This window comes from Mustela nigripes, chromosome 8 (assembly GCF_022355385.1).
Source record: "Mustela nigripes isolate SB6536 chromosome 8, MUSNIG.SB6536, whole genome shotgun sequence".
NCBI lineage: Eukaryota > Metazoa > Chordata > Mammalia > Carnivora > Mustelidae > Mustela > Mustela nigripes.
In genome coordinates this window covers 74,073,166-74,093,114 of record NC_081564.1, presented here as the reverse complement: position 1 = coordinate 74,093,114, position 19,949 = coordinate 74,073,166, and the positions used below count along the sequence as shown (strand labels likewise).

Genomic DNA, 19,949 nt, shown 5'->3' with positions numbered 1-19,949 from the left:
AAGGTGGGGACCGAAGGCAGAGAAGACTGCTGCCTCCAGTGGGTCTAGGCGTCCGGAAAGTCCGGGGTCGCCGGGACCCGGATAGCCCGAGGGCGCCAGGACCCAGCGGCGGACCCGGAAGTTGCCTGTGCCCGGCTCAAAGATGGCGGCAGCAACGACACCCGCCCACTTACCCTATCCTCCTGTAACCAATGGCGCCGCGACGCTCGGGTGACTCACTGGGGCGACCTATGCATGACGTTCTGATGCAACGTCCTAGTCGAGGAAGCCACCGGTGCACGTTGGGGTGACAAGGCGGCAGAGTGTTGGAGACGATGTCCTTGGAGGTGACCGGGCCGACCGCCGGGATGGTACTAGGTGAGTGAAGCCCGGGGATCCCGGACTGTGTAAGTGGAGCGGGAACCCTACGTGGGCCAGGAACCGAGCTGCGGCAGATGGCCTGGCTTCGAGTGGGCGGTCCACTGATATTTGTACAGGAAAGATTGGAGGTGGGGGGAGGGTTGGGTGGGGGAGGGAGGAGCCTGGACCCCTGCTGGACCGCGACTCGCTGGGCGGGGCCGGTTCCCCCTCGACGCCCCCTCGGGCACCCCTGCCCCGTCCGGCGACTGGGATGGCGGCCACTCCTCGCCCTGCCCCCCTGCAAACAGTCTGGTGATTCAGCGGAGACTTAGCCACCGCGAGGCACTATAAGACGTCCGAGTACCCCCAAATATTTAAGCTCTTCGAAGTGATCGTCCGGAAGGGACTCTTGAATTCTTATTCGCTTTCACACATCCTCATTTATATTGAGATTTGCAGGGAGACCGTGTGGTGCAATAGAAAAAGGAAAAAAGGGACCAGGATTGATGCTGGTGTTCACACCTAATTAGTTGTAAGGTCTTGTGCAATTCGTTAAGCTCAGAGCTTCATTTCCTTTAAAGATCAGAAGGAAGCGGTATTTATTTGACATCGGTGCACTCTCACTGGGATAGCTGATTGATACGTGTTACTTCATTACGTCCTCCCTATAGACCTTCAAGATGGGTATTGTTTTTTCCCCTCATTTCCTAGACAAATAAGCTCAGATGGGTTAAGTGATTTCCCCAGAGTCACCCTGGCTTTTAAGGTACAACATCCAAGATTCCAGTCTGGTCTGGCCAACTTCAAAGCCTTCATCAAGGAGCTAGAAGCAGTATCACAAATTAAAATCATCAAAGTTCATTTTGAAAAGCCAGATTTGTAGCTAGTATGTTTTTATGGGATAGATGTCACTGAATTAGAGGCGTGGGAAAGAATCATGATATAATTTCTTTTGGGCCGTGGTAATTTTTTACTAATCAGATGCTTGTTCTGTTCACAAAGATAAAGAATGGATGAGATAGTTAAAGTATGAAATGACTAATAATTACTGGCCAAATGAATAACTCATTCTGCTTTTGTAAAACAGCAGAGCTCTATGTCTCCGATCGAGAGGGAAATGATGCTACAGGTGATGGAACCAAGGAGAAACCTTTTAAAACGGGCTTAAAGGTAGTATTTCTTCTCATTCAGAAAATGACTACATTTCTTAATGACTAGTGTCTGTTAATATCTGACCTGTCAATAACTGTATCTCAGGCACCAGATTTTGGAGAGAATTTTTAGAAAAGAGAAAAGGAGGAATGTATACAGCTTTATTGGGTGAATAAGTCTAAACTTATATTTGAACATTTTTAACATGTGTCTTCTTTTTTCCGTATCCTGCTGAGAGAATATGCTAAATTCACTTGAGGACTTTAGATCCTGAGAAGTAATAGTACATTAGTAAATTAGCATCCCAGACTCATGAGTGTCTGCTCCGAGAAATGAGTCCGTTCGTAGTGTACAGATATCAGTTAAGTCTTTGAGTCTCAAGACTCAGGATCACATCTGGATTCTAGTGGTAAATTCACCAAGAGGCCTCTTAGGAGTCCATTTAGAAGAAATCTGGGTAGGAGCGCCTGGCTGGCTCACTTGGTTAAGTGTCTGCCTTCAGCTCAGGTCATGATCCCAGGGTCCTGGGATCCAGTCCCATCGCGTCCCCTGTGTTTCAGGCTGTCTACCCAGTGGGGAGCCTGCTTCTCCCTCTCCCTCTGCCTGCCACTTCCTTGCTTGTGCTTGCTCTCACTTTCTCTCTTTCTCTCAATCTCTGTCAAATAAGTAAATAAAATCTTTTGAAAAAACGAAGAAATCTGGGCATGAACTTAGTGGGACTTGGGGAAGCTGAGTCTTGCTTTTCAATTTTTGGAAGGAAATCTTTCTCTCATTTCCAGTTGTTGAGGTGATTCCTATGGCTCCCCAAAACTGACATTTAGGAGAATGTTTGCAAAATGTCACTATTAGCAAAGTGTGCTGTTCTCATTTGGGGAATTACAGTTTGGCTTCTAACTCTTAATTTAGGTGATTAACAAAAGGAGGGATCAATAGAGAGTTTCAGGTAGCAAATTCTTAGTGATTTACAAACATCTCTACCAAGTGTAATTTTTTTTTTTTAAAGATTTTATTTATTTATTTGAGAGAGAGAGAATGAGTGAGAGTGTGAGCGGGGGAGGGTCAGAGGGAGAAGCCTGTGGGGACTCATTGCTGGGATTCCAGGATCATGACCTGAGCCTGACCTGACCTGATCCTGACCTGAGCCCAAGGCGGTCGGTCTTTTAACCAACTGAGCCACCCCTCAAGTGTAGTCATTAAAAAGAAGAACTCTCTTACATGTTGTTTTTTTTTTTTTTAAGATTTTATTTATTTATTTGACAGACAGAAATCACAAGCAGGCAGAGAGGCAGGCGGGGGCAGGGAGGAAGCAGGCTCCCCGCTGAGCAGAGAGCCCCATGCGGGACTCGATCCCAGGACCCTGAGACCATGACCTGAGCAGAAGGCAGAGGCTTAACCCACTGAGCCACCCAGGCATCCCTGTCTTAGATGTTTTTAAAAGATCCAGGTTCCCTCCTCTGCGGTGATCATTGAGTCGGGGTTAGTGTTAAAAGAAAGTGAAAAGTATTTTCCAGGTCTGGAACTAGACCTTTAGTTTCCACAAGCTTCAGATCATACAACCAGAGAGATTAATTTGTTAACATTTCTTGGCTGACTTAATCAAGTAATACAAACTATAAAATATAAATGGCACAGCAACCCCTGACATGTCCTCGTATTTATGAAAAGAGGTATTCTACATACAGGAATTTTTCAAATTAAATGAAGCTTAGCCTTTTATGTTCTTAACCGTTACTTTTGTTTCTGAAAGAGTTTCAGAAGCAACTTCCCTGATTCCTTAGTGAAGAAGAGCCACTTAGGTGTGATCTGCAGTTGACTTTCACTGTCAGTTGTCTCTCCTCTGGTGTTCTCAGTATACTTCCTGCCGGTCCCTGCAGCCACTGGAAATCCGCTGCTTCTAGTCTAGTTGTACCAGGAAACTGTATACACTCGACCCTTGAACAACCCGGGGTTTGGGGCACTGACCCCTGCAGAGTCAAAAGTCTGCAATACCGATAGCTTATAGTTGACCAGAAGCCAGTAACATACCAATAAGATAAACCAATAGCAGAAACAGTCAACACATATTCTAAATGTTATGTGTATTCTATACTGTATTTTTACAAAGAAGTAAACTAGAAAACAGCAAATGTTAAAAATTATGAGAACAAAATGTATTTACAACACTGTAATGTATTTATAGGAAAAACATGTGCATATAAGCAGATCCACGCAGTTTAAACCCGTGTTCAGGGATCAACTGTATTGTGTAGTCACGCGTGCTAGAATTGTTTGTGAGAGGACCGCATGGCTTGTGCTTTAAGCAAAGTCTTCTTAGTATGTCCGACCAGTCATTCTTTCAATCTTCACTTTTGGCCGTTGGGGTTTGTATGCTTTTTTTCTTGGCTCTTTTTTTTTTTTTTTTTAAGGTTTTATTTATTTATTTGTCAGAGAGAGAGAGAGAGAGAGAGAAACAGCACAAGTAGGGGCAGTGGCAGGAAGAGGGAGAAGCAGGCTCCCCGCTGAGCAAGGAGCCTGATGTGGGACTTGATCTCAGGACCCAGGAATCGTGACCTGAGCTGAAGGCAGATGCTTAACCTACTGAGCCACCCAGGCATCCCTCTTCTTGGCTCTTGTTGGTGTTCTAGATGGTTGAAGTTACCTCATAATTAGGTTGTTATTTTGATGTCAGATACGGTACAATATTAAATTTTCTTTTCTTCCCTTCCCACTCAAGGCTCTGATGACAGTAGGAAAAGAACCATTTCCGACCATTTACATAGATTCACAAAAAGAAAATGAGGTAGGGTGAGCCAAAAACTCTACCGAATTATATTTTGTAAATAAATTTTCATCAGAACGTAGAGATTCTGGAAAAAATCAATATCTCTTTTTCTCTCCAGAGGTGGGATGTTATTTCTAAATCACAGATGAAAAACATTAAAAAAATGTGGCATAGGGAACAAATGAAGAGTGAATCCCGGGAAAAGAAAGAGGTGAGCAATGATTTTGCCACTGTGAATGTTTTTTAAGTTAGAATACTGGAAACCTTGTGTTAACAGACTGCTTTATTGTTAAAAATTAGGCAGAAGACAGTTTGCGGAGAGAAAAGAACCTGGAAGAAGCAAAGAAGATTACCATTAAAAATGATCCAAATCTTCCCGAGCCAAAATGTGTGAGTGTGACACATACTGTCCCAAACATCGCCGTCACACCCTGTCAGACTGTCGGCTCTGTGTCCGAGGGCCCGAGGGCCGGGCCGGCTGGTGCGCTCCTTGACTCTGTCCGTCCTTCCTTTCCTTTTAAAGGGGATAGAGAGAAAATAACATTTTAAGGTTAGGAAGCTGGTCCTTTGGGGGTTCACTTTATCGTAAACTTTAGTAATTACGTGTTGAACGATTCCTGTCCCACCTAAAAGCCAGCTAAGTGTCGCCCTCCCTACGTGTCCATTTCCTCACTGTAAAATGAGGAGGTCAAAATCCATGATTTTCGTGGTATTTTTAAATAGATAAAATGTTCTGTGATTTTGTGAATTGAATTCCTCTGCATTTTTTCGTAGAACAGATGTTGAGCTGTGAGTGGCCATGCTTAGATTTCAAATAGTTCTTACTGCTCATGGGTGGTCGTCTTTTTCCTATCTCCTAGTGATGAAGGTGTCTTGGCTACCTTTAGCCTCCCCTTCCTGTACTCCTCTGGCCTTCCTCCAGGCCGATAGCTAGCCTCGGCTAGCTTCTGCCTTGTGTGTCGGGAGGAACTGTGAGGGCAGGAAGGGCTTCACGCAGACTTGTTGCTCTTATGAATTCATTTATTCACTGATTTTATATAGCAGTTTCTGAAATTCCAGATGGTTCTCAGTGTCAGTTTTGCACTAAGAGAAAGACTTGGATTTTTTTTTTTTAACCACTCTAATATGGTGAACGTTTATTATAGAATGATTGTCGTTTTGCATCATTTGTGAATTTGTGACACTTGACTGCCGTCCGTCTAGTTTTAGTGGAGAAGCTGATACGTAATAAATAACATGATCGGTCGAACGTTATTAACTTCAATTTCGCAGGTGAAGATTCATGCCCTAGGAGGATACAAAGGCCAAAGAGTAAAGGTGTTTGGCTGGGTCCACAGGCTGCGTAGGCAAGGTAAATGGTGGAGCTTTTCTTTTGTTTCTCTTTAATTTTAAACATCCCTGCTCTAGGTGAAGAAGAATATAAAAACATTTACTTAGGTGGGGATATTTTTAGTTTGGGGTGCTGGTTTATGAAAGAAGATAGTGAATTACATCCTAAATTTGTTATTACAGGTTTAAAAATTATTTAAATGCTATTTAACTGGAAGCAATCACAGAGATCAGGAGTATCCAGTAAATATTTGTCTAGCTGAATTTAATTATTTAATGAAAGGCAGGGGATGTGTTACAGGAAGGGCAGAGCAACTCTGAAATTCATTCCTGGCAGTAGTGTTGGCTTTTATAATTTGTGTGTTTGCATTCTACTTCTCTCAGTCCTGACTTTTTGCTATCTGTAACTATTATTTTATTAACATGTATTTTATTATAAGTAGTTACACATCTTCATAAAAGGAGATGAGGCATAAATGAAAAGGGATTCTGGGCAGCAACATATATATGTATTTTTAAAGATTTTATTTATTTAACAGAGAGAGAGCATGTGTACACAAGCAGGGGGAACAGCAGGCAGAGGCAGAGGAAGAAGTAGGCTCCCTGCCAAGCAAGGAGTCTGATGCAGGACTCGATTCCAGGACCCTAGGATCATGACCTGAGCTGAAGGCAGCTGCTTAACTGACTGAGCCACCCAGGCGTCCCTGGGCAGCAATATTTAACTACCTCTCGTTGAGTACACAGCCCTATGCTAGGCCGTGCAGGGGATTCAGTGGTGAGGGAGACACACTCCCTCGTGTCAAGTTTCTGACAGTCTTGCTCTCCCATGATCACGTGGATCACGAGGCTCACATAGGATATGGAAATACAGTGAAGAAGGTGAAATGCTTTGCAGACACTGAGTAGTGATGTTTCTAGTGGCCACTTGAGAGGAAGGGGGCCACGCGGGAGGTTTGAACTGGGAACAATTTTACCGTGGAGTTACCTGTTACAAGATTAAATTATGAGAAAGTACTTTTAAGTGCCTTGAGAGCGGTCGGGCTACATTTTTCTTTCTCATTTTAGGAAAGAATTTAATGTTTCTGGTGTTGCGGGACGGTACAGGCTATCTTCAGTGTGTCTTGTCAGATGATCTGGTAAATATTTTTTCTTATTTCTCACTGAAAATCTGTTGTTTTTTTTCCCCAGGAAGCTCCTTTATTGTTAGTTTTAGGAGTTTTAGGATCTGTATATATATTTTAAACTGTTAGAGAAAATTTCAAGCACATAAAAAATAGAACGGTACAGTTGACCATTGAACAACATGGGTTTGAACTGCATGTGTCTGCTGGGGCCTTGATTTTTTTTTTTTTATACTGTGAGTGAATTTTCTTTATGACTTTCTTCTTTATGACCTTCTTTTCTCAAACTTCTTATAAGAATGCGGTATGTTACGCCTAATACATAAAATACATGTTAGTTGACTTTGTGTTGTCAGCAAGGCTTCAATCGTAGGCCATTAAAGTTGTGGGAGAATCAAGTAGTATGTGGATCTTAGACTGCACAGGGGGTCAGCACTCCTAATCCCCAAATTGTTCGAAGTCACCTGTATAAAGAAACCTCATGTGCTTATCACCCGGCTTTGGTTAGGTCTTAGTCACAGACTGGGTGGTATATAAATGAAGGAAATTGTCTCACAGTCCTGCAGGCTGGAAGTCGAGCTCAGGGTGTCAGCATGGTCATGTTTGACTTGGCGCGTCCTTGCATGGTGGAGAGCAGAAGGGGGAGCAAACCCTTTATCTCCCCCTCTTCTCCTGTCCAAGGGCCCACTTCCTCACACCGGCACACAGGGGCCTAGGATTTCAACATAGGCAATTTGGAGGGACAAAAACACTAATTCCCTAGCAAGTAATGACTAATAAATGGCCAATTCTGGTTTACTGCTCACCCCTCTGACCCCTCTAGACATCATATCATTTTATATAAATACACTTGCATACACATCTCCAAGAAAAAGTATTTGTGCTATAACCACGCTAATATTAATTACACCCTCGCCAAACAGGCAACTCCTAAACATCAGTCAGATTCTCCCAGTTGATTCATAATGTCTTTCTACAGTTGTTTGGTTTGAATGAGAACCCAGACGAGATCTCTGCACTGCACTGAGCTGATGTGGCTCTGAAACTCTTTCAGTCTGTAACCATTCGTCCTTTCTATTGTCTTTTCTACCAAATTTGTTCAAAACAACCTGTTTGGTTGTCCAGTGGCTCTCCTCTACTCCGAGTCTGGCTGGTTGCCTCCTCGGGGTCATTTAACGTATTCCTCTCCTCTTGAGTTCTTACAAGCTTATCAGATTCAGGTTTGGGGGATTTTTCATTTTGTTTGACTTAGTTTGATATCTTTCTTGCAACAACTACTTCATGGGCAAGGCTGTGTGCTTCTCATTGTCTTACATCAAAGACACATAATGTCCTCTTGCCTTTTTTTATGGTTTTATGATAGTGGGTTAAAGTGTTGGTAGCCTGATCCCTCCACAGTAAAGCTACCTGTCACTTCTGTCCTAGGGGTTTTAGCAAGTGTTGATCGTAGCCCAGGTGGGTGGTTTATTATCCCAACAGTCTGAATTTTAAAGAAAATAAAATGAGCTGTTCAGATGTTTTTAAGGGATGTGGGCTACTGTCATTTATGCATATGTATATATGTAAAATATCTGTTTACATACATATTTCTCTGTAGATCAACCCTCCTACAAAAATAGCTATTCTTGGTTAATACTAAAAAAAAAAAAATCGATGGCCATCTTCTTTTACTAGTTTTAGACAGGTAACTTTTATTTGAGTAATCTGCTTAGCTTTCTGTACATCAGAGCATACATCTTAACGTAAATGTGAGTAGTAAATACGGACTTTTATCTTTTTTATAGTGTCAGTGTTACAATGGGGTTGTCTTGGCCACGGAGAGTAGTGTTGCAGTGTATGGAACGCTAAATCTGACCCCAAAGGGCAAGCAGGTGAGTAGGTTGATTTTCTCAGTGGGTAAGTGTGTCTTTGTTCTCCAGTGTTCTTATTTGTACTTTAGGGATTTGGCAAATAAATACACAGATGCGATGTACTTGATAAATTTAGGATGCCTTTTCCTCTTCCAGGGAAATATGTCTACCATACAACTCAGATGATATAACACACTCAGGGATTTCCAACTTTATAGAATTCATAAATAACCCTGATGGGCCATAGTACAGTCACTTTGCTATGGATGCATGATTAGCTTTTCAGCCAGTTGGAAATAAAAGTAATCTACCCATGGGGTGCCTGGGTGGCTCAGTGGGTTAAAGCCTCTGCCTTCTGATCAGGTCATGTCCCAGGGTCCTGGGATGGAGCCCCGCATTGGGCTCTCTGCTCAGCGGGGAGCCTGCTTCCTCCTCTCTCTCTGCCTATTTGTGATCTCTGTCTGTCAAATAAATAAATAAAATCTTTTAAAAAAAAAATTTACCCAAAAGCTTCAGGAAAGAGCAGTAATCTAAATCTGAAACTTCCTGAATAGAATTTGAAAGTTTCTTTTAGAGAAAGTTAAATATAATTCTGATATTCAGAGAGTTGTTTCTTCTCCAGCCAACAGGCACGTAACGGTTACTTGTTGGTAATTACTTTTCACATAATTACTGTGGTTATATTTGTTGGCTGGGAAAGAAAACAAACAAATGTGACCTATTAACCACCAGAGGGAGCCCCTAGAGTACTCCTTAATAGACTAGAAATATCGATATCAGAGGGTCTCCCAGAGTTCATGTAAAAAAACCTAAATTAAGCATGAGTATCTGATTCAAGTTCACTGAAGTAATGTGATTTGCAGAACGGAGTTGTTATGACGTGTTACTTGCTCTCCAGGGTTTGGCACCAAGGTAATTGTATATTCCATGATATGTGGCTTCTAAAATAAATTGCTTTTAATGGAATTACTAGGGAGAATTTAAATTTTTATCATATATCCATTCCAAAGAGAAACAGCTTTCAGTAAAACCTTTGCATTTAAGGAGTGTTTCAGTGTCGATAAAATGATATTTTAACTTAACAGGGAAGGGTTAGGAAGATATATCGAATGATAACAGCAGTTAGTAGTTACTCCAAGTTGTAAGATTATCATTTATTTTCTAGTTTTTGATTTTCTGTTGTTTAAAAATCATGTGTGGATTTACTCTGAAAGGAATATTAAATATCAAAATAAAATCAGATTATTAGGTCTTTGTCTAGAAGGGGAGGCTGATAATGGTGATGTCTAAAAATATCTTACCAACAATTTTGACATAAATTAAAATCTCCAATAATGTTAGTTTTTGTTTCCTTCTCTCTCCTTTTTCCCTGCCTCCCCCCTTCTAAAATGGAGGCCCCCGGGGGCCATGAGCTGAGTTGTGACTTCTGGGAACTGATTGGGTTGGCCCCTGCTGGAGGAGCTGATAACTTGATTAACGAGGAGTCTGACGTGGACGTCCAGCTCAACAACCGACACATGATGATCCGGGGAGAAAACATGTCCAAGATCCTGAAAGCACGTTCTGTGGTCACCCGGTGCTTTCGAGATCACTTCTTTGATAGGGGGTACCATGAAGTAAGTGTGTTCATCATCGTTTGCAAACAAACAGCCTTTGGTCATTTTATAACTTGAATAGTGGCACTCACAATCGGCCTCTACTTACTCCCCCTTTTCATTTGAACAGGTTACTCCTCCAACGTTAGTGCAAACCCAAGTGGAAGGAGGTGCCACGCTCTTCAAGCTTGACTATTTTGGGGAAGAGGCATTTTTGACTCAGTCCTCTCAGTTGTACCTGGAGACCTGCATTCCAGCTCTGGGAGATGTGTTTTGTATCGCACAGTCATACAGGGCAGAACAGTCTAGAACACGAAGGCACCTGGCTGAGTACAGAATTGTCTTTTTATTTTTGTTTAAAAAATTACTTTTAAGAATATACGTTTAGTGTAGCAGTCTTTATGTAGGCAGTGTGAAAAAATTGGATACTTTAAGAGTGTGTGGAGGGCAGTTCCACAAATTAATGGGAGCCATGTATGAAGTTTTGCCTCCTGGGCCATAGCTAGCGAGCGATGTTCTCGTCTTTCACTTTTCTTTGATCCTTTATATGTTAAGAATAAACAAGAGGGGCGCCTGGGTGGCTCAGTGGGTTAAGCCGCTGCCTTTGGCTCAGGTCATGATCTCAGGGTCCTGGGATCGAGCCGCGCATCGGGCTCTCTGCTCAGCAGGGAGCCTGCTTCCCTCTCTCTCTCTCTGCCTGACTCTCTGCCTACTTGTGATCTCTGTCTGTCAAATAAATAAAATCTTAAAAAAAAAAAAAAAAAAGAATAAACAAGAAATCACTCTTTTTAAGGGAGGAAAGGTAGGGACTCTAAAACTTGCCTGTGGGCCACCTGGATCCCTGGATCGCTCGCTCATTGGGTGTCTGCCTTTGGCTCAGGTCATGATCCCAGGGTCCAGGGATCAAGCCCCGCATCAGGCTCAGTGGGAGGCCTGCTTCTCTCTCTCCCACTCCCTCTTCTTGTATTCCCTCTCTTGCTGTCTCTGTCTGACAAATATAATCTTAAAAAAAAAAAAAAAACTGAAATAAAGCTAATGGGCTGAGTGGGGAGTTGGTTAGCGGTGTTGGAATTTTACATTTCTGCGCAGTTTTGCGATGTTAAAATCCTTGCTTAAGAGAAACTTCGCAGAAAGGTAGAGCGGTTGCCAGCTAGTATCTTGTTCTTTAGATATACTCATGTGGAAGCAGAGTGTCCTTTCCTGACCTTTGATGAGCTCCTGAACCGATTGGAGGACTTGGTTTGTGACGTGGTAGATAGAGTCTTGAAATCTCCTGCAGCGAGTATAGTGCGTGACCTCAACCCGGTAGGTGTGCTGTTTATGGAAATGCAAAGTCATGATTTGGTGGGGGAAGGGGGGAGGTAATGATGTCTTCACCTTCGGTTTTTATAGATTTAATGGCGTGGCGAGCTTTGCTATAAGTGCATATATACACACACATTATATTTTTATTTTTTATTTTTTAAGGTAAAATTGATAGCATTATGTTAGTGTCAGGTGTGCAGCATCATGATTTGATAGTTGTATGTATTATGAAATGATTATCATAAGTCTAGATAACATCTCTTACCAGACACTGGTACAGTTTGTTCTTTTTTATGCTGCAGCCTTCTAAGATCTACTCTCTTAGCAAATTTCACATTTATAAATAGAGTATTGTTAGCTGTAGTCCCCTTGCTGCACATTATACCCTCAGAACTGTTTTATAACTCACCTTTTGACCACCTTCACTCATTTCTGTACCTGTATTTTTAAGAGTAAAATTTGATACTAGTCATTGCCAATAATTTTATAATATTTTACATAGGAGGAGGTCATGTATATTTTCCATTTTTAGAAATGTTCTCATTGTTTTCTTGTCTGAAATAACATTTTACACTAACAACGGATAGTTTTCCCTATAATGGAAATTTTAGTGTTCCGGTTTCTTTGTATACACTGTTTTTTCTTGCTATTGTAGAACTTCAAGCCTCCCAAACGGCCTTTTAAGCGGATGAACTATTCAGATGCTATTGTGTGGCTGAAGGAACACAACATAAAGAAAGAAGATGGAACTTTCTATGAATTTGGAGAGGTATGCAGCGCCTAAGTGTATTGCTGCTGAGGTGATCGAACCAGGAATGCAGAAGGCAGCCGCTTGTCAAAAAAATGGCGACAACAGACCCTCCTTGGGGTTGTCTGAGGATTCATTGAGTCCACAGATGTAGAGTCAGCCTTAGTCCGCTTCTGCGGTGGTCAGTAAATATTAGCGCCATGATAGCCTTTGCAGCACATCTTTTGCCTTTTTCCTCTTCTTCTGTGGTCAGTCCATGCTCCTGACTTGACTCTAAGGGTAGCTCTCTAGGCTGGCACAATGCCTCAGACATTTCATGCAAAATTTCAGGCTTTAAAATTTCATGCAAGATGTTGATATGCGGTATGTTCGTTTTATTTGTTTGGAGAAAGTATCGGCCTCTTTCAAAAAGGAAGCCTCCGGCAAAGGAGTGTATTGAAGCTCCTTCAATTGGAGAAGAGTCAAAGAAGAAAATAGCTGTTGTTTAAAATGCAAAACCCAAGAGAGAAGGCCAAGGTGGTCTGGTGTCCCAGATACACTGTGTGGACATACCAGAGGTGTAGCCTGTGAAGCCCTTTTCCCAGTGCATTTAACCATTTCTCACATAGTATTTGCAAGTCCGCTTTATAGATAAAAGAGGAGCAGCTACTGCTTAGAGCTTTAATTTTTAGAAGGAATTTACAGAGAGAACAAACAGGACTCTCGACCTATATAAATTATTCTTTCCATTTCATGAATTCGTTGGTGGCATAGAGTAACAAAGTTTTGTATTAAAAATTTAAGAAGGGTTATTACCTAAAACTTAGCCAAGTAGTATGATGGAGTGGAAAGAGCCCCATCTTTGGAGGAAATCCCCCCCACCACCACCAGATGGCTTAGCTCCCACCTGTGTCCTTATTGCTGTGTGAGAGAAGGCCAGTGACCCCACCCTCTTTCCTCGGAGGTCACAGCTGCTTTGCAAAGTTGTGAGGACTCAAAGCTAAATTCCTGGCAGGGTCCATGGTTCAGGAAGCCCTTGATGCTTGTCAACATTTATCGTATTCTGATGTCATCCCATGCACATGAGGTCACCAGAGTAGATGAACGTCCCATGTTCTACATCCAGTAGGTGAATGGAGGATGAATCTTCCAACTTTTTGGAACGTGCAGTAAGACTGTTTCCCCCCAGTTAAATCCTACTGTGGTATATAGAGCAGATAAAAGCCGAGAGACCAGAAGCATCCCACTCATCTCCAGTGGGGCCTGGGACCTCATGACAGCTGCGCCAGGAGATTGCCAAGCCCCAATGAGTCTTGTCAAGTTCTCAGTCAGTTTGTACTAGGACGAGAGTTTTCAGTATTACATTGAGTTTATATGTGGGTTACTGAAGGATGTTTTGAGACAGAAGCAGATGAACTTGGTTCATCATCATCTGACGTTTCTTGGCTAAGTGTTCCAGGTGTGGTTACACTTGGAAATTTCACACTGGTTATTTGTCTTAGGGCTCTATCTTACCACCATTGAAGCCATATAGATGTACTGTAACAGGCAAGAAGTCCAGATAACAGGAAAGTTTAAGGATTGGTGTTATTAATAACACAGGCTGTGCATAGACCAACGATGTTTTGGAGCCTTCACTGATTGTCTTATACCTCACAGGACTAAGTGGACCACGTTTGCTTCAGAGCTGGGTAAAACTGGCCACTGAAAAAAATAACTGCACAGTATCTAGTCTCAGTGATAATGGCTTCGAGTGTTGTTTTTTTTTTTAATTTTTTATTTGTAGGGGTTTGGTGGGTGGGTTTTTATTCCTCAAGCAGATGGTGCTTGATCTACTGTAAAGGGAAGCAGGTCTTTTGCAGTTGGTTTAATAACTGCGTGCGAGTTGTTAAAATACCTTTATTGTTTTTGGAAGAAAGTGTTGCTTCCACCATGTGTTTGGGTTGTGGATGGGTGTGTGGTCTCTGCTACGTTACATTAATAACATGAAGGGCTGCTGTGGGTGAGAGCTGCTTCTGTCTTGTTGCCTTTTGAGTTGTAAATGTTAATGAAGTCTTGTTTAACCTCAGGATATCCCAGAAGCTCCTGAGAGACTGATGACGGACACCATTAATGAGCCCATCTTGCTGTGTCGATTTCCTGTAGAGATCAAGTCCTTCTATATGCAGCGATGTCCTGAGGATTCCCGCCTTACAGAATCTGTCAGTCTGTGATTCAAATAGTATTACTAATTTTGCTTTCTAATGGGGTGGGGACTGCCACTGGACTAAGATAGAGCTCATCGCAAATATTTCATTATACATCTAGCATGGCAGTATGTAAAGAAGTGGCTTTGTCCTCTCTTGGGCTTATCATATCTTGTTAAATTATAGGCTTTGAATATTTGAGTATTACATAATCATCGTGCTCCTTTAGCTATGAGTTTAATGGTGATTTTCTTTGAAACTGTAGCCTGGTAGTAACTGCATTTTATTTACTTGTTTTTAAAGGTTGACGTGTTGATGCCCAACGTCGGTGAGATTGTGGGAGGCTCAATGCGTATCTGGGATAGTGAGGAGATACTGGCAGGTTATAAAAGGGAAGGAATTGACCCCACTCCCTATTACTGGTACACAGATCAGGTAAACAGTTTTGTGCTTTGTTTTTAATACTCTTTAAATTGTTTTCATTTTAATAGTTCTGTATAAATTGGAATTTTTAAAAGGAGAGAATTCAGTGTGGTACTTTGATGTGGGAACAAGCTGTATTCAATTTCATGGTTGTAATGTGGCATGTGACTAGTTTTGTCTTTGTCTAATACGTTGACTTAATTTGAAAAACAACCCAGCTACTGGCCTTGCTTAATGCAGTCCTTCTTTTCTTTTTCTTTTTTAAACAGAGAAAATATGGCACGTGTCCTCATGGAGGATATGGCTTGGGCTTGGAACGATTCTTGACCTGGATTCTGAATAGGTATCACATCCGAGATGTATGCTTGTACCCACGATTTGTCCAGCGTTGCAAGCCATAACTGGTTCTTCCAGAAGCATTAAGGAAAGAATACAGTTTATGAAAGGAACAGACTGCCTCTTTAAAAAAAAACAAAAACAAAAAGCCAGAATCTTCCCTTTTTTATTCCATTGGTGTATGGCCATTTTGTTTTTCTCCCACAAAAAGCAATCCAAATCATGTGAATATCCAGTGACGTCATTGTTAGCATTTTAAGGAACACTATCCATCCATCACAAAGTTTGGGGGAACTATGTGGTGTGTAACACTACGGTCGGAAGTCCAGTTCAGCATTTTACCCAATTATAGGTTGTAATTTTTTCATCGTCTGTATCACATATATCATTAAGCAGAATTTAATTATGATCTAAGACATTCCAGTAACCTAATCTTTCCGCCCTGTTAAGTGTAACTGGAATTCTTTAATTTATATCATTTTATTGTACAGGCAAGTTATAACAAACATCTTGAAGGAAAATTGGCAATGTGGTGTAAAAAATCTGCTAGTATTAGTGAAATTCATTGGTAGATACTGGAATCAAACAAAGACAGTTTTGCATTGGTTATTAATCTTTTCTAATCCTATAGAGCTGCTTATAATTCTAAAGCATACGAATTGATGTGGAGAAATTTTTTAAAAATGGGAATTTTGCGTTAATTTGAAATAACAGCACATTCTTTTTGTTGTTGTTGTTCTTTGCGTTAGTTTAAGCTAAAGAGGCAGAGTGATCTTCTCTCTTTCCTGGTAGTTTCTAAGTAATTAAGAATAAGTAAGTTCCAAAAGAATTTGCAGCTGGAATCTTAATGACAACTGTATGTGGCTGTTTGACTCTTCCCACACTGTGACTTTAGATCTAATCTGCTACCTTATTAACTCCCAGCAGGCTTATTGAATGGCTTCATTTCAGATTTGGTTAATTTCTTTCCCAAAATGCATGTCATGTATTCTCAGTAGGCTGTATTCCCAGCAATCAATAAATGGACACACATTAAAAACTATTTGCTGGCTTTAATTTTTCTAAAGCTGAACGCCTCAGTCTTACATTGGTTCATGTGTTTTGCATTTTTAAAAATCTTTTTACTTTTCATGACGTATGTATGTGAAATTAGATATTACTAAATTTAGTAGGTACTACTAAAAACACGCGGTAAAGAAAAGGAACAATTTTTTCACATTAGGTGTAGGTTCTAGTCATGTTTTATGATCTTCTTTATTTTTCAACACACTAGATTATATCCTGTTTTTCAATTAAGTGAAATGACAGATGGAAATGAGGCATTTATAGTAAATATATATATATATATTTATATATATATTGCTACTGAGAATCCCTAAGCATTCTCATACCTGGTCCTTGACATAGGAGCTATTTCGGAAACTTGTCCCCACTCTTCTGAAATTTCATGACGCTATTTCTTGGGAATTTGCGTCCATCCCACAGGGTGGGTGACAGGACCCTCACACCCAGGAAATCAAGCCCTTGAGTTGTGTTCAAGTTTTTAAAATTGCCTCATTCATGAAAGTCTTTTTTTCTGTTTTGCTTTCTCTCTAAAACTGCTACTGTTCAGGTATTAAGCCATTTATTTATTTATTTATAAAGATTTTATTTACTGGAGAGCAAACAAAACACCGCCAGCGCTGTCTCCTGTCCGTTCTTCCCGCCGCGACTGTCGCACACTCTGTAGCCTGAACGTGTTTGCTCAACAGTTTTCCCCAGGGCACAGCCCCGAACAGCGACCGTCTTGACTATCACCAGTCCATTACAGACAAAGGTCCAAGGCCTGAGAACTTTCCAGCTTGCCCCTGACCTTAACTCTTAATCCTTCCCCTCTCCAGTGCCATGGTGAGAGAGTACAGATGGGTTCATTAGTCCATCTGTACTCTCTGCTGATCATGGACTCTCAGGAATGAGTACTGATGGACTAACAAACCCATCATCACTTGTGGGCTTAAGGCTCTGTGTGGTGAAGAGAGGAATTCAAAATGCACGCCACATTGGCCCAGACTGGGTCACCTCTTTGCTATAAAACAATGTGGGGACCATTGATCTGATGTCTCCGAGTGATCATTACAGCTCACTGTTTGCCGGCCTCGCCCAGCCACTGTTTCTCTTGTACCACACACCGCCCCTTCCTGCCCTGTTGCTTTTCTGATTAAGGAGACAGAATTGAGTAATCTAAATTTAGTGTGAGTAGCACAGAGGTGCCAATCATGACAAATAATGAATTAGGTGATCCTCCTGCCCTTCCCTGAAGCATTGAGCTGAAACCAACAAGTTCATTTCATTTAGGACCAAAGGCTGAACTCAGAGTGTTGTCTGTGACAGGAGAGTGCTTTCTTCACTAATGAAGTCACCCGGGCTCAGAAAAACCCTCTCCCTTGTGATGGGGGGTGTGGCTTATCAAGTTGGCGCAGAGACTGTCTTTGGCCTTCTGTTTGCTAAGGGAAGTGGTATATACCTTTGTTACAAATATGTAAGCCAGGAAAAAATGCATTTCTATGTACACACACACACGTAAATGCCATGCACGTTTATAAATTTCTTTAGCCTTTTAAGGTCTTTTCCGGTTTTGTTAGCAAACCCGCATTTAGAATTCACACCTTCTGGGTCACTAGGGTGACGCAGTCCGTTAGGCATCTACCTCTTGGTTTTTGGCTCTGGTCACGATCAGGGGCACGAGATCCAGCCCCGAGTCAGGCCCCATGCTCAGCGTGGAGTCTGTTGGAGATTCTCTTTCCCTCTCCCTCTGCTCCCTCCTCCTTGCGTCTCTCTCTCTCATCAATCAATCCATCTTTAGAATTCACAATTTCTGGGTTAAGGGTTGTGTTTTCTAATCAGTTTTGGAAAGGACCTGTATAAAACGCATTTTATTTGCTTTCATAAAAACATAAAAATTTACTTGTTGGAAAGCTATTATATTCGATGTTTGTAAGAAATAAGCCATAGATTAGAAATAATAATTTTTATGATACTCTCTGTTCTGGAGAAATAATGAAGTTCTGTTTCCATCTATGACCTTTGAGTCTTTATTTATTTATTCAATTTTAATATTTTGACCTATGAGTCTTAATATGTGGATCAGGGAGGTTTTATACCTGAGGGATTTTGAATGAGTCTTTTTCAAGCTAGTACAAATGAAAATAAAAGATATAAATAAAATGCATGAAACGGTGCCAATTCATTTTTTTAAAATGTTATTATGTTGATATATTTAATAGAGCATGCATTGCTAGTTCCTTTCTCCTCTCTGGTCAGATACCTGTCACGGCTGTTGATTATGTGAGATTTGGCACCTTTGTGCATTGTCACTAATCATCGGCATTTCCCTAGGAGGGGCCAGAAGACCCCTGTTATCTCTACCTAGCAGAAGAGGCACAGCCCTGGGAAGGAGAGGTGACTCATCCAGAGCCTTCCAGAGTCGCTGACAAGAGCCCATGTGTGTCAAACATCTAAAACTCTCAGTCTTTCCTAGTTCTCTGGACCTGTCTGCACTTTGTCTAGAACAGAAGTTCAAAATGTAGAGCTTTTTTTGTGCAGCTTCCTTAAAAGAAATGGGTTTAAGATTTAGGTAGAGAAGTACACTATAAAGAGCACATCAAATGGGCAAAATAAATGAATGTCATTTTAATTATGAGGGTAGAGAGTTAGCAAAATATATAGGAAAGCAGTCTGGAACTTGGAGCAAGTTTACTCTTCATTTCTCAGGGAACATCTACTTGGATCTGAAGATCACGCAGGTAACATGAAGGACAATCCATTTAATATGATATTTTACATTTGGCTTAAACCAGAAGGACGGCCAACTTTAATAATAAACTAACTCAATCAGGAACATTAATTTTATGCTACAGATAGGTGATTTTTTAAAAAATAGTTTATTTATTTATTTAAAAGATTTTATTTATTTAAAGAGAGAGATCACAAGTAGGCAGAGAGGCAGGTGGGGGTGTGATGGAAGCAGACCCCCTGCTGAGCAGAGAGCCCCATGTGGGACTCAGTCCCAGGACCCTGAGATCATAACCTGCAGCGAAGGCAGAAGCTTTAACCCACTGAGCCACCCGGGAGCCCCAGATAGGTGATTTTAACTCAATCTGGACTCCCATCTTCCTGGAATGTTATATGAAGCTTGCACCCTTACTTCTTTCGGGCCTTTGTCCAGATGTCAGTGAGAACTTCTCTGACCCATCTATTTCATTTTTAAAATGATTTTATTTATTTATTTGTCAGAGATAGAGAGCACAAGCAGGGGCAGCGGCAGGCAGCAGGAGAAACAGGCTCCTTGCTGAGTAGTGAGCCCTACACAGGGCTTGATCCAGGACTCTGGGATCATGACCTGAGCTAAATAAAGGCAGGCACTCAACTGACTGAGCCACCTAGGCGTCCCTTGACCCATCTACCTCAAATTCCCTTTTCCCCATCTCCCTCACGTTGCTTCCTTCTTCCAATGTTTATCATCACTTCAAATAACACATATTCTCATTATTTTGTCTCTCCCTTAACCCCACATAAGTCACTTGTCTGGTCTGTTCAGTGCTGTCTTCCAGTGCAAGCAGTAGGTGGTCAATACTTGTTCAACGAATGAATAGCGTCTGAGACCTTTGTGCTCCAAGGTTTGTCTTGTACTCTGAGACGCACAGAACAGTGGGCAGGGGGAGCAGGCGGAAGCGTGGGAATGCAGGAATGGCTAGAAATGAGGGAGGGGCCAGTCGCGAGTGCGGGATTGGGGCCCGAGAGCTACCTTGCAAGGGTGTGCAAGTACACCCAGAAACTCCAGCACGGC

At 41.6% G+C, this 19,949-nt stretch overlaps 1 protein-coding gene across 2 annotated transcripts; it reads left to right on the top strand.

The window, feature by feature from the left end:
* Window positions 1-206: 206 nt before the first annotated feature.
* NARS1 (asparaginyl-tRNA synthetase 1) lies at window positions 207-16,166 on the top strand. Of its 2 annotated transcripts, none has more exons than XM_059409736.1 (15): window positions 207-357; window positions 1,430-1,509; window positions 4,205-4,270; window positions 4,371-4,463; window positions 4,553-4,642; window positions 5,525-5,603; window positions 6,647-6,717; window positions 8,487-8,573; window positions 9,947-10,168; window positions 10,278-10,477; window positions 11,317-11,452; window positions 12,108-12,221; window positions 14,249-14,380; window positions 14,669-14,800; window positions 15,058-16,166. In XM_059409736.1, exons 1-15 carry the CDS (start codon window positions 315-317, stop codon window positions 15,187-15,189), a joined length of 1,677 nt encoding a protein of 558 aa, XP_059265719.1. In that variant the 5' UTR covers window positions 207-314; the 3' UTR covers window positions 15,190-16,166. The 2 variants fall into 2 exon arrangements, with proteins under 2 accessions (XP_059265719.1, XP_059265718.1); XM_059409735.1 differs by having other exon boundaries at window positions 210-357; window positions 1,427-1,509.
* Window positions 16,167-19,949: the final 3,783 nt, after the last annotated feature.

Excerpts from the sequence above, each read along its gene's own strand:
- NARS1 (XM_059409735.1), top strand. The coding sequence starts at position 315 with ATGTCCTTGGAGGTGACCGGGCCGACCGCCGGGATGGTACTAG. Across the intron at positions 4,271-4,370 it reads ATTCACAAAAAGAAAATGAG|AGGTGGGATGTTATTTCTAA; the intron begins GTAGGGTGAGCC and ends TTTTCTCTCCAG. Across the intron at positions 10,478-11,316 it reads ACACGAAGGCACCTGGCTGA|ATATACTCATGTGGAAGCAG; the intron begins GTACAGAATTGT and ends CTTGTTCTTTAG.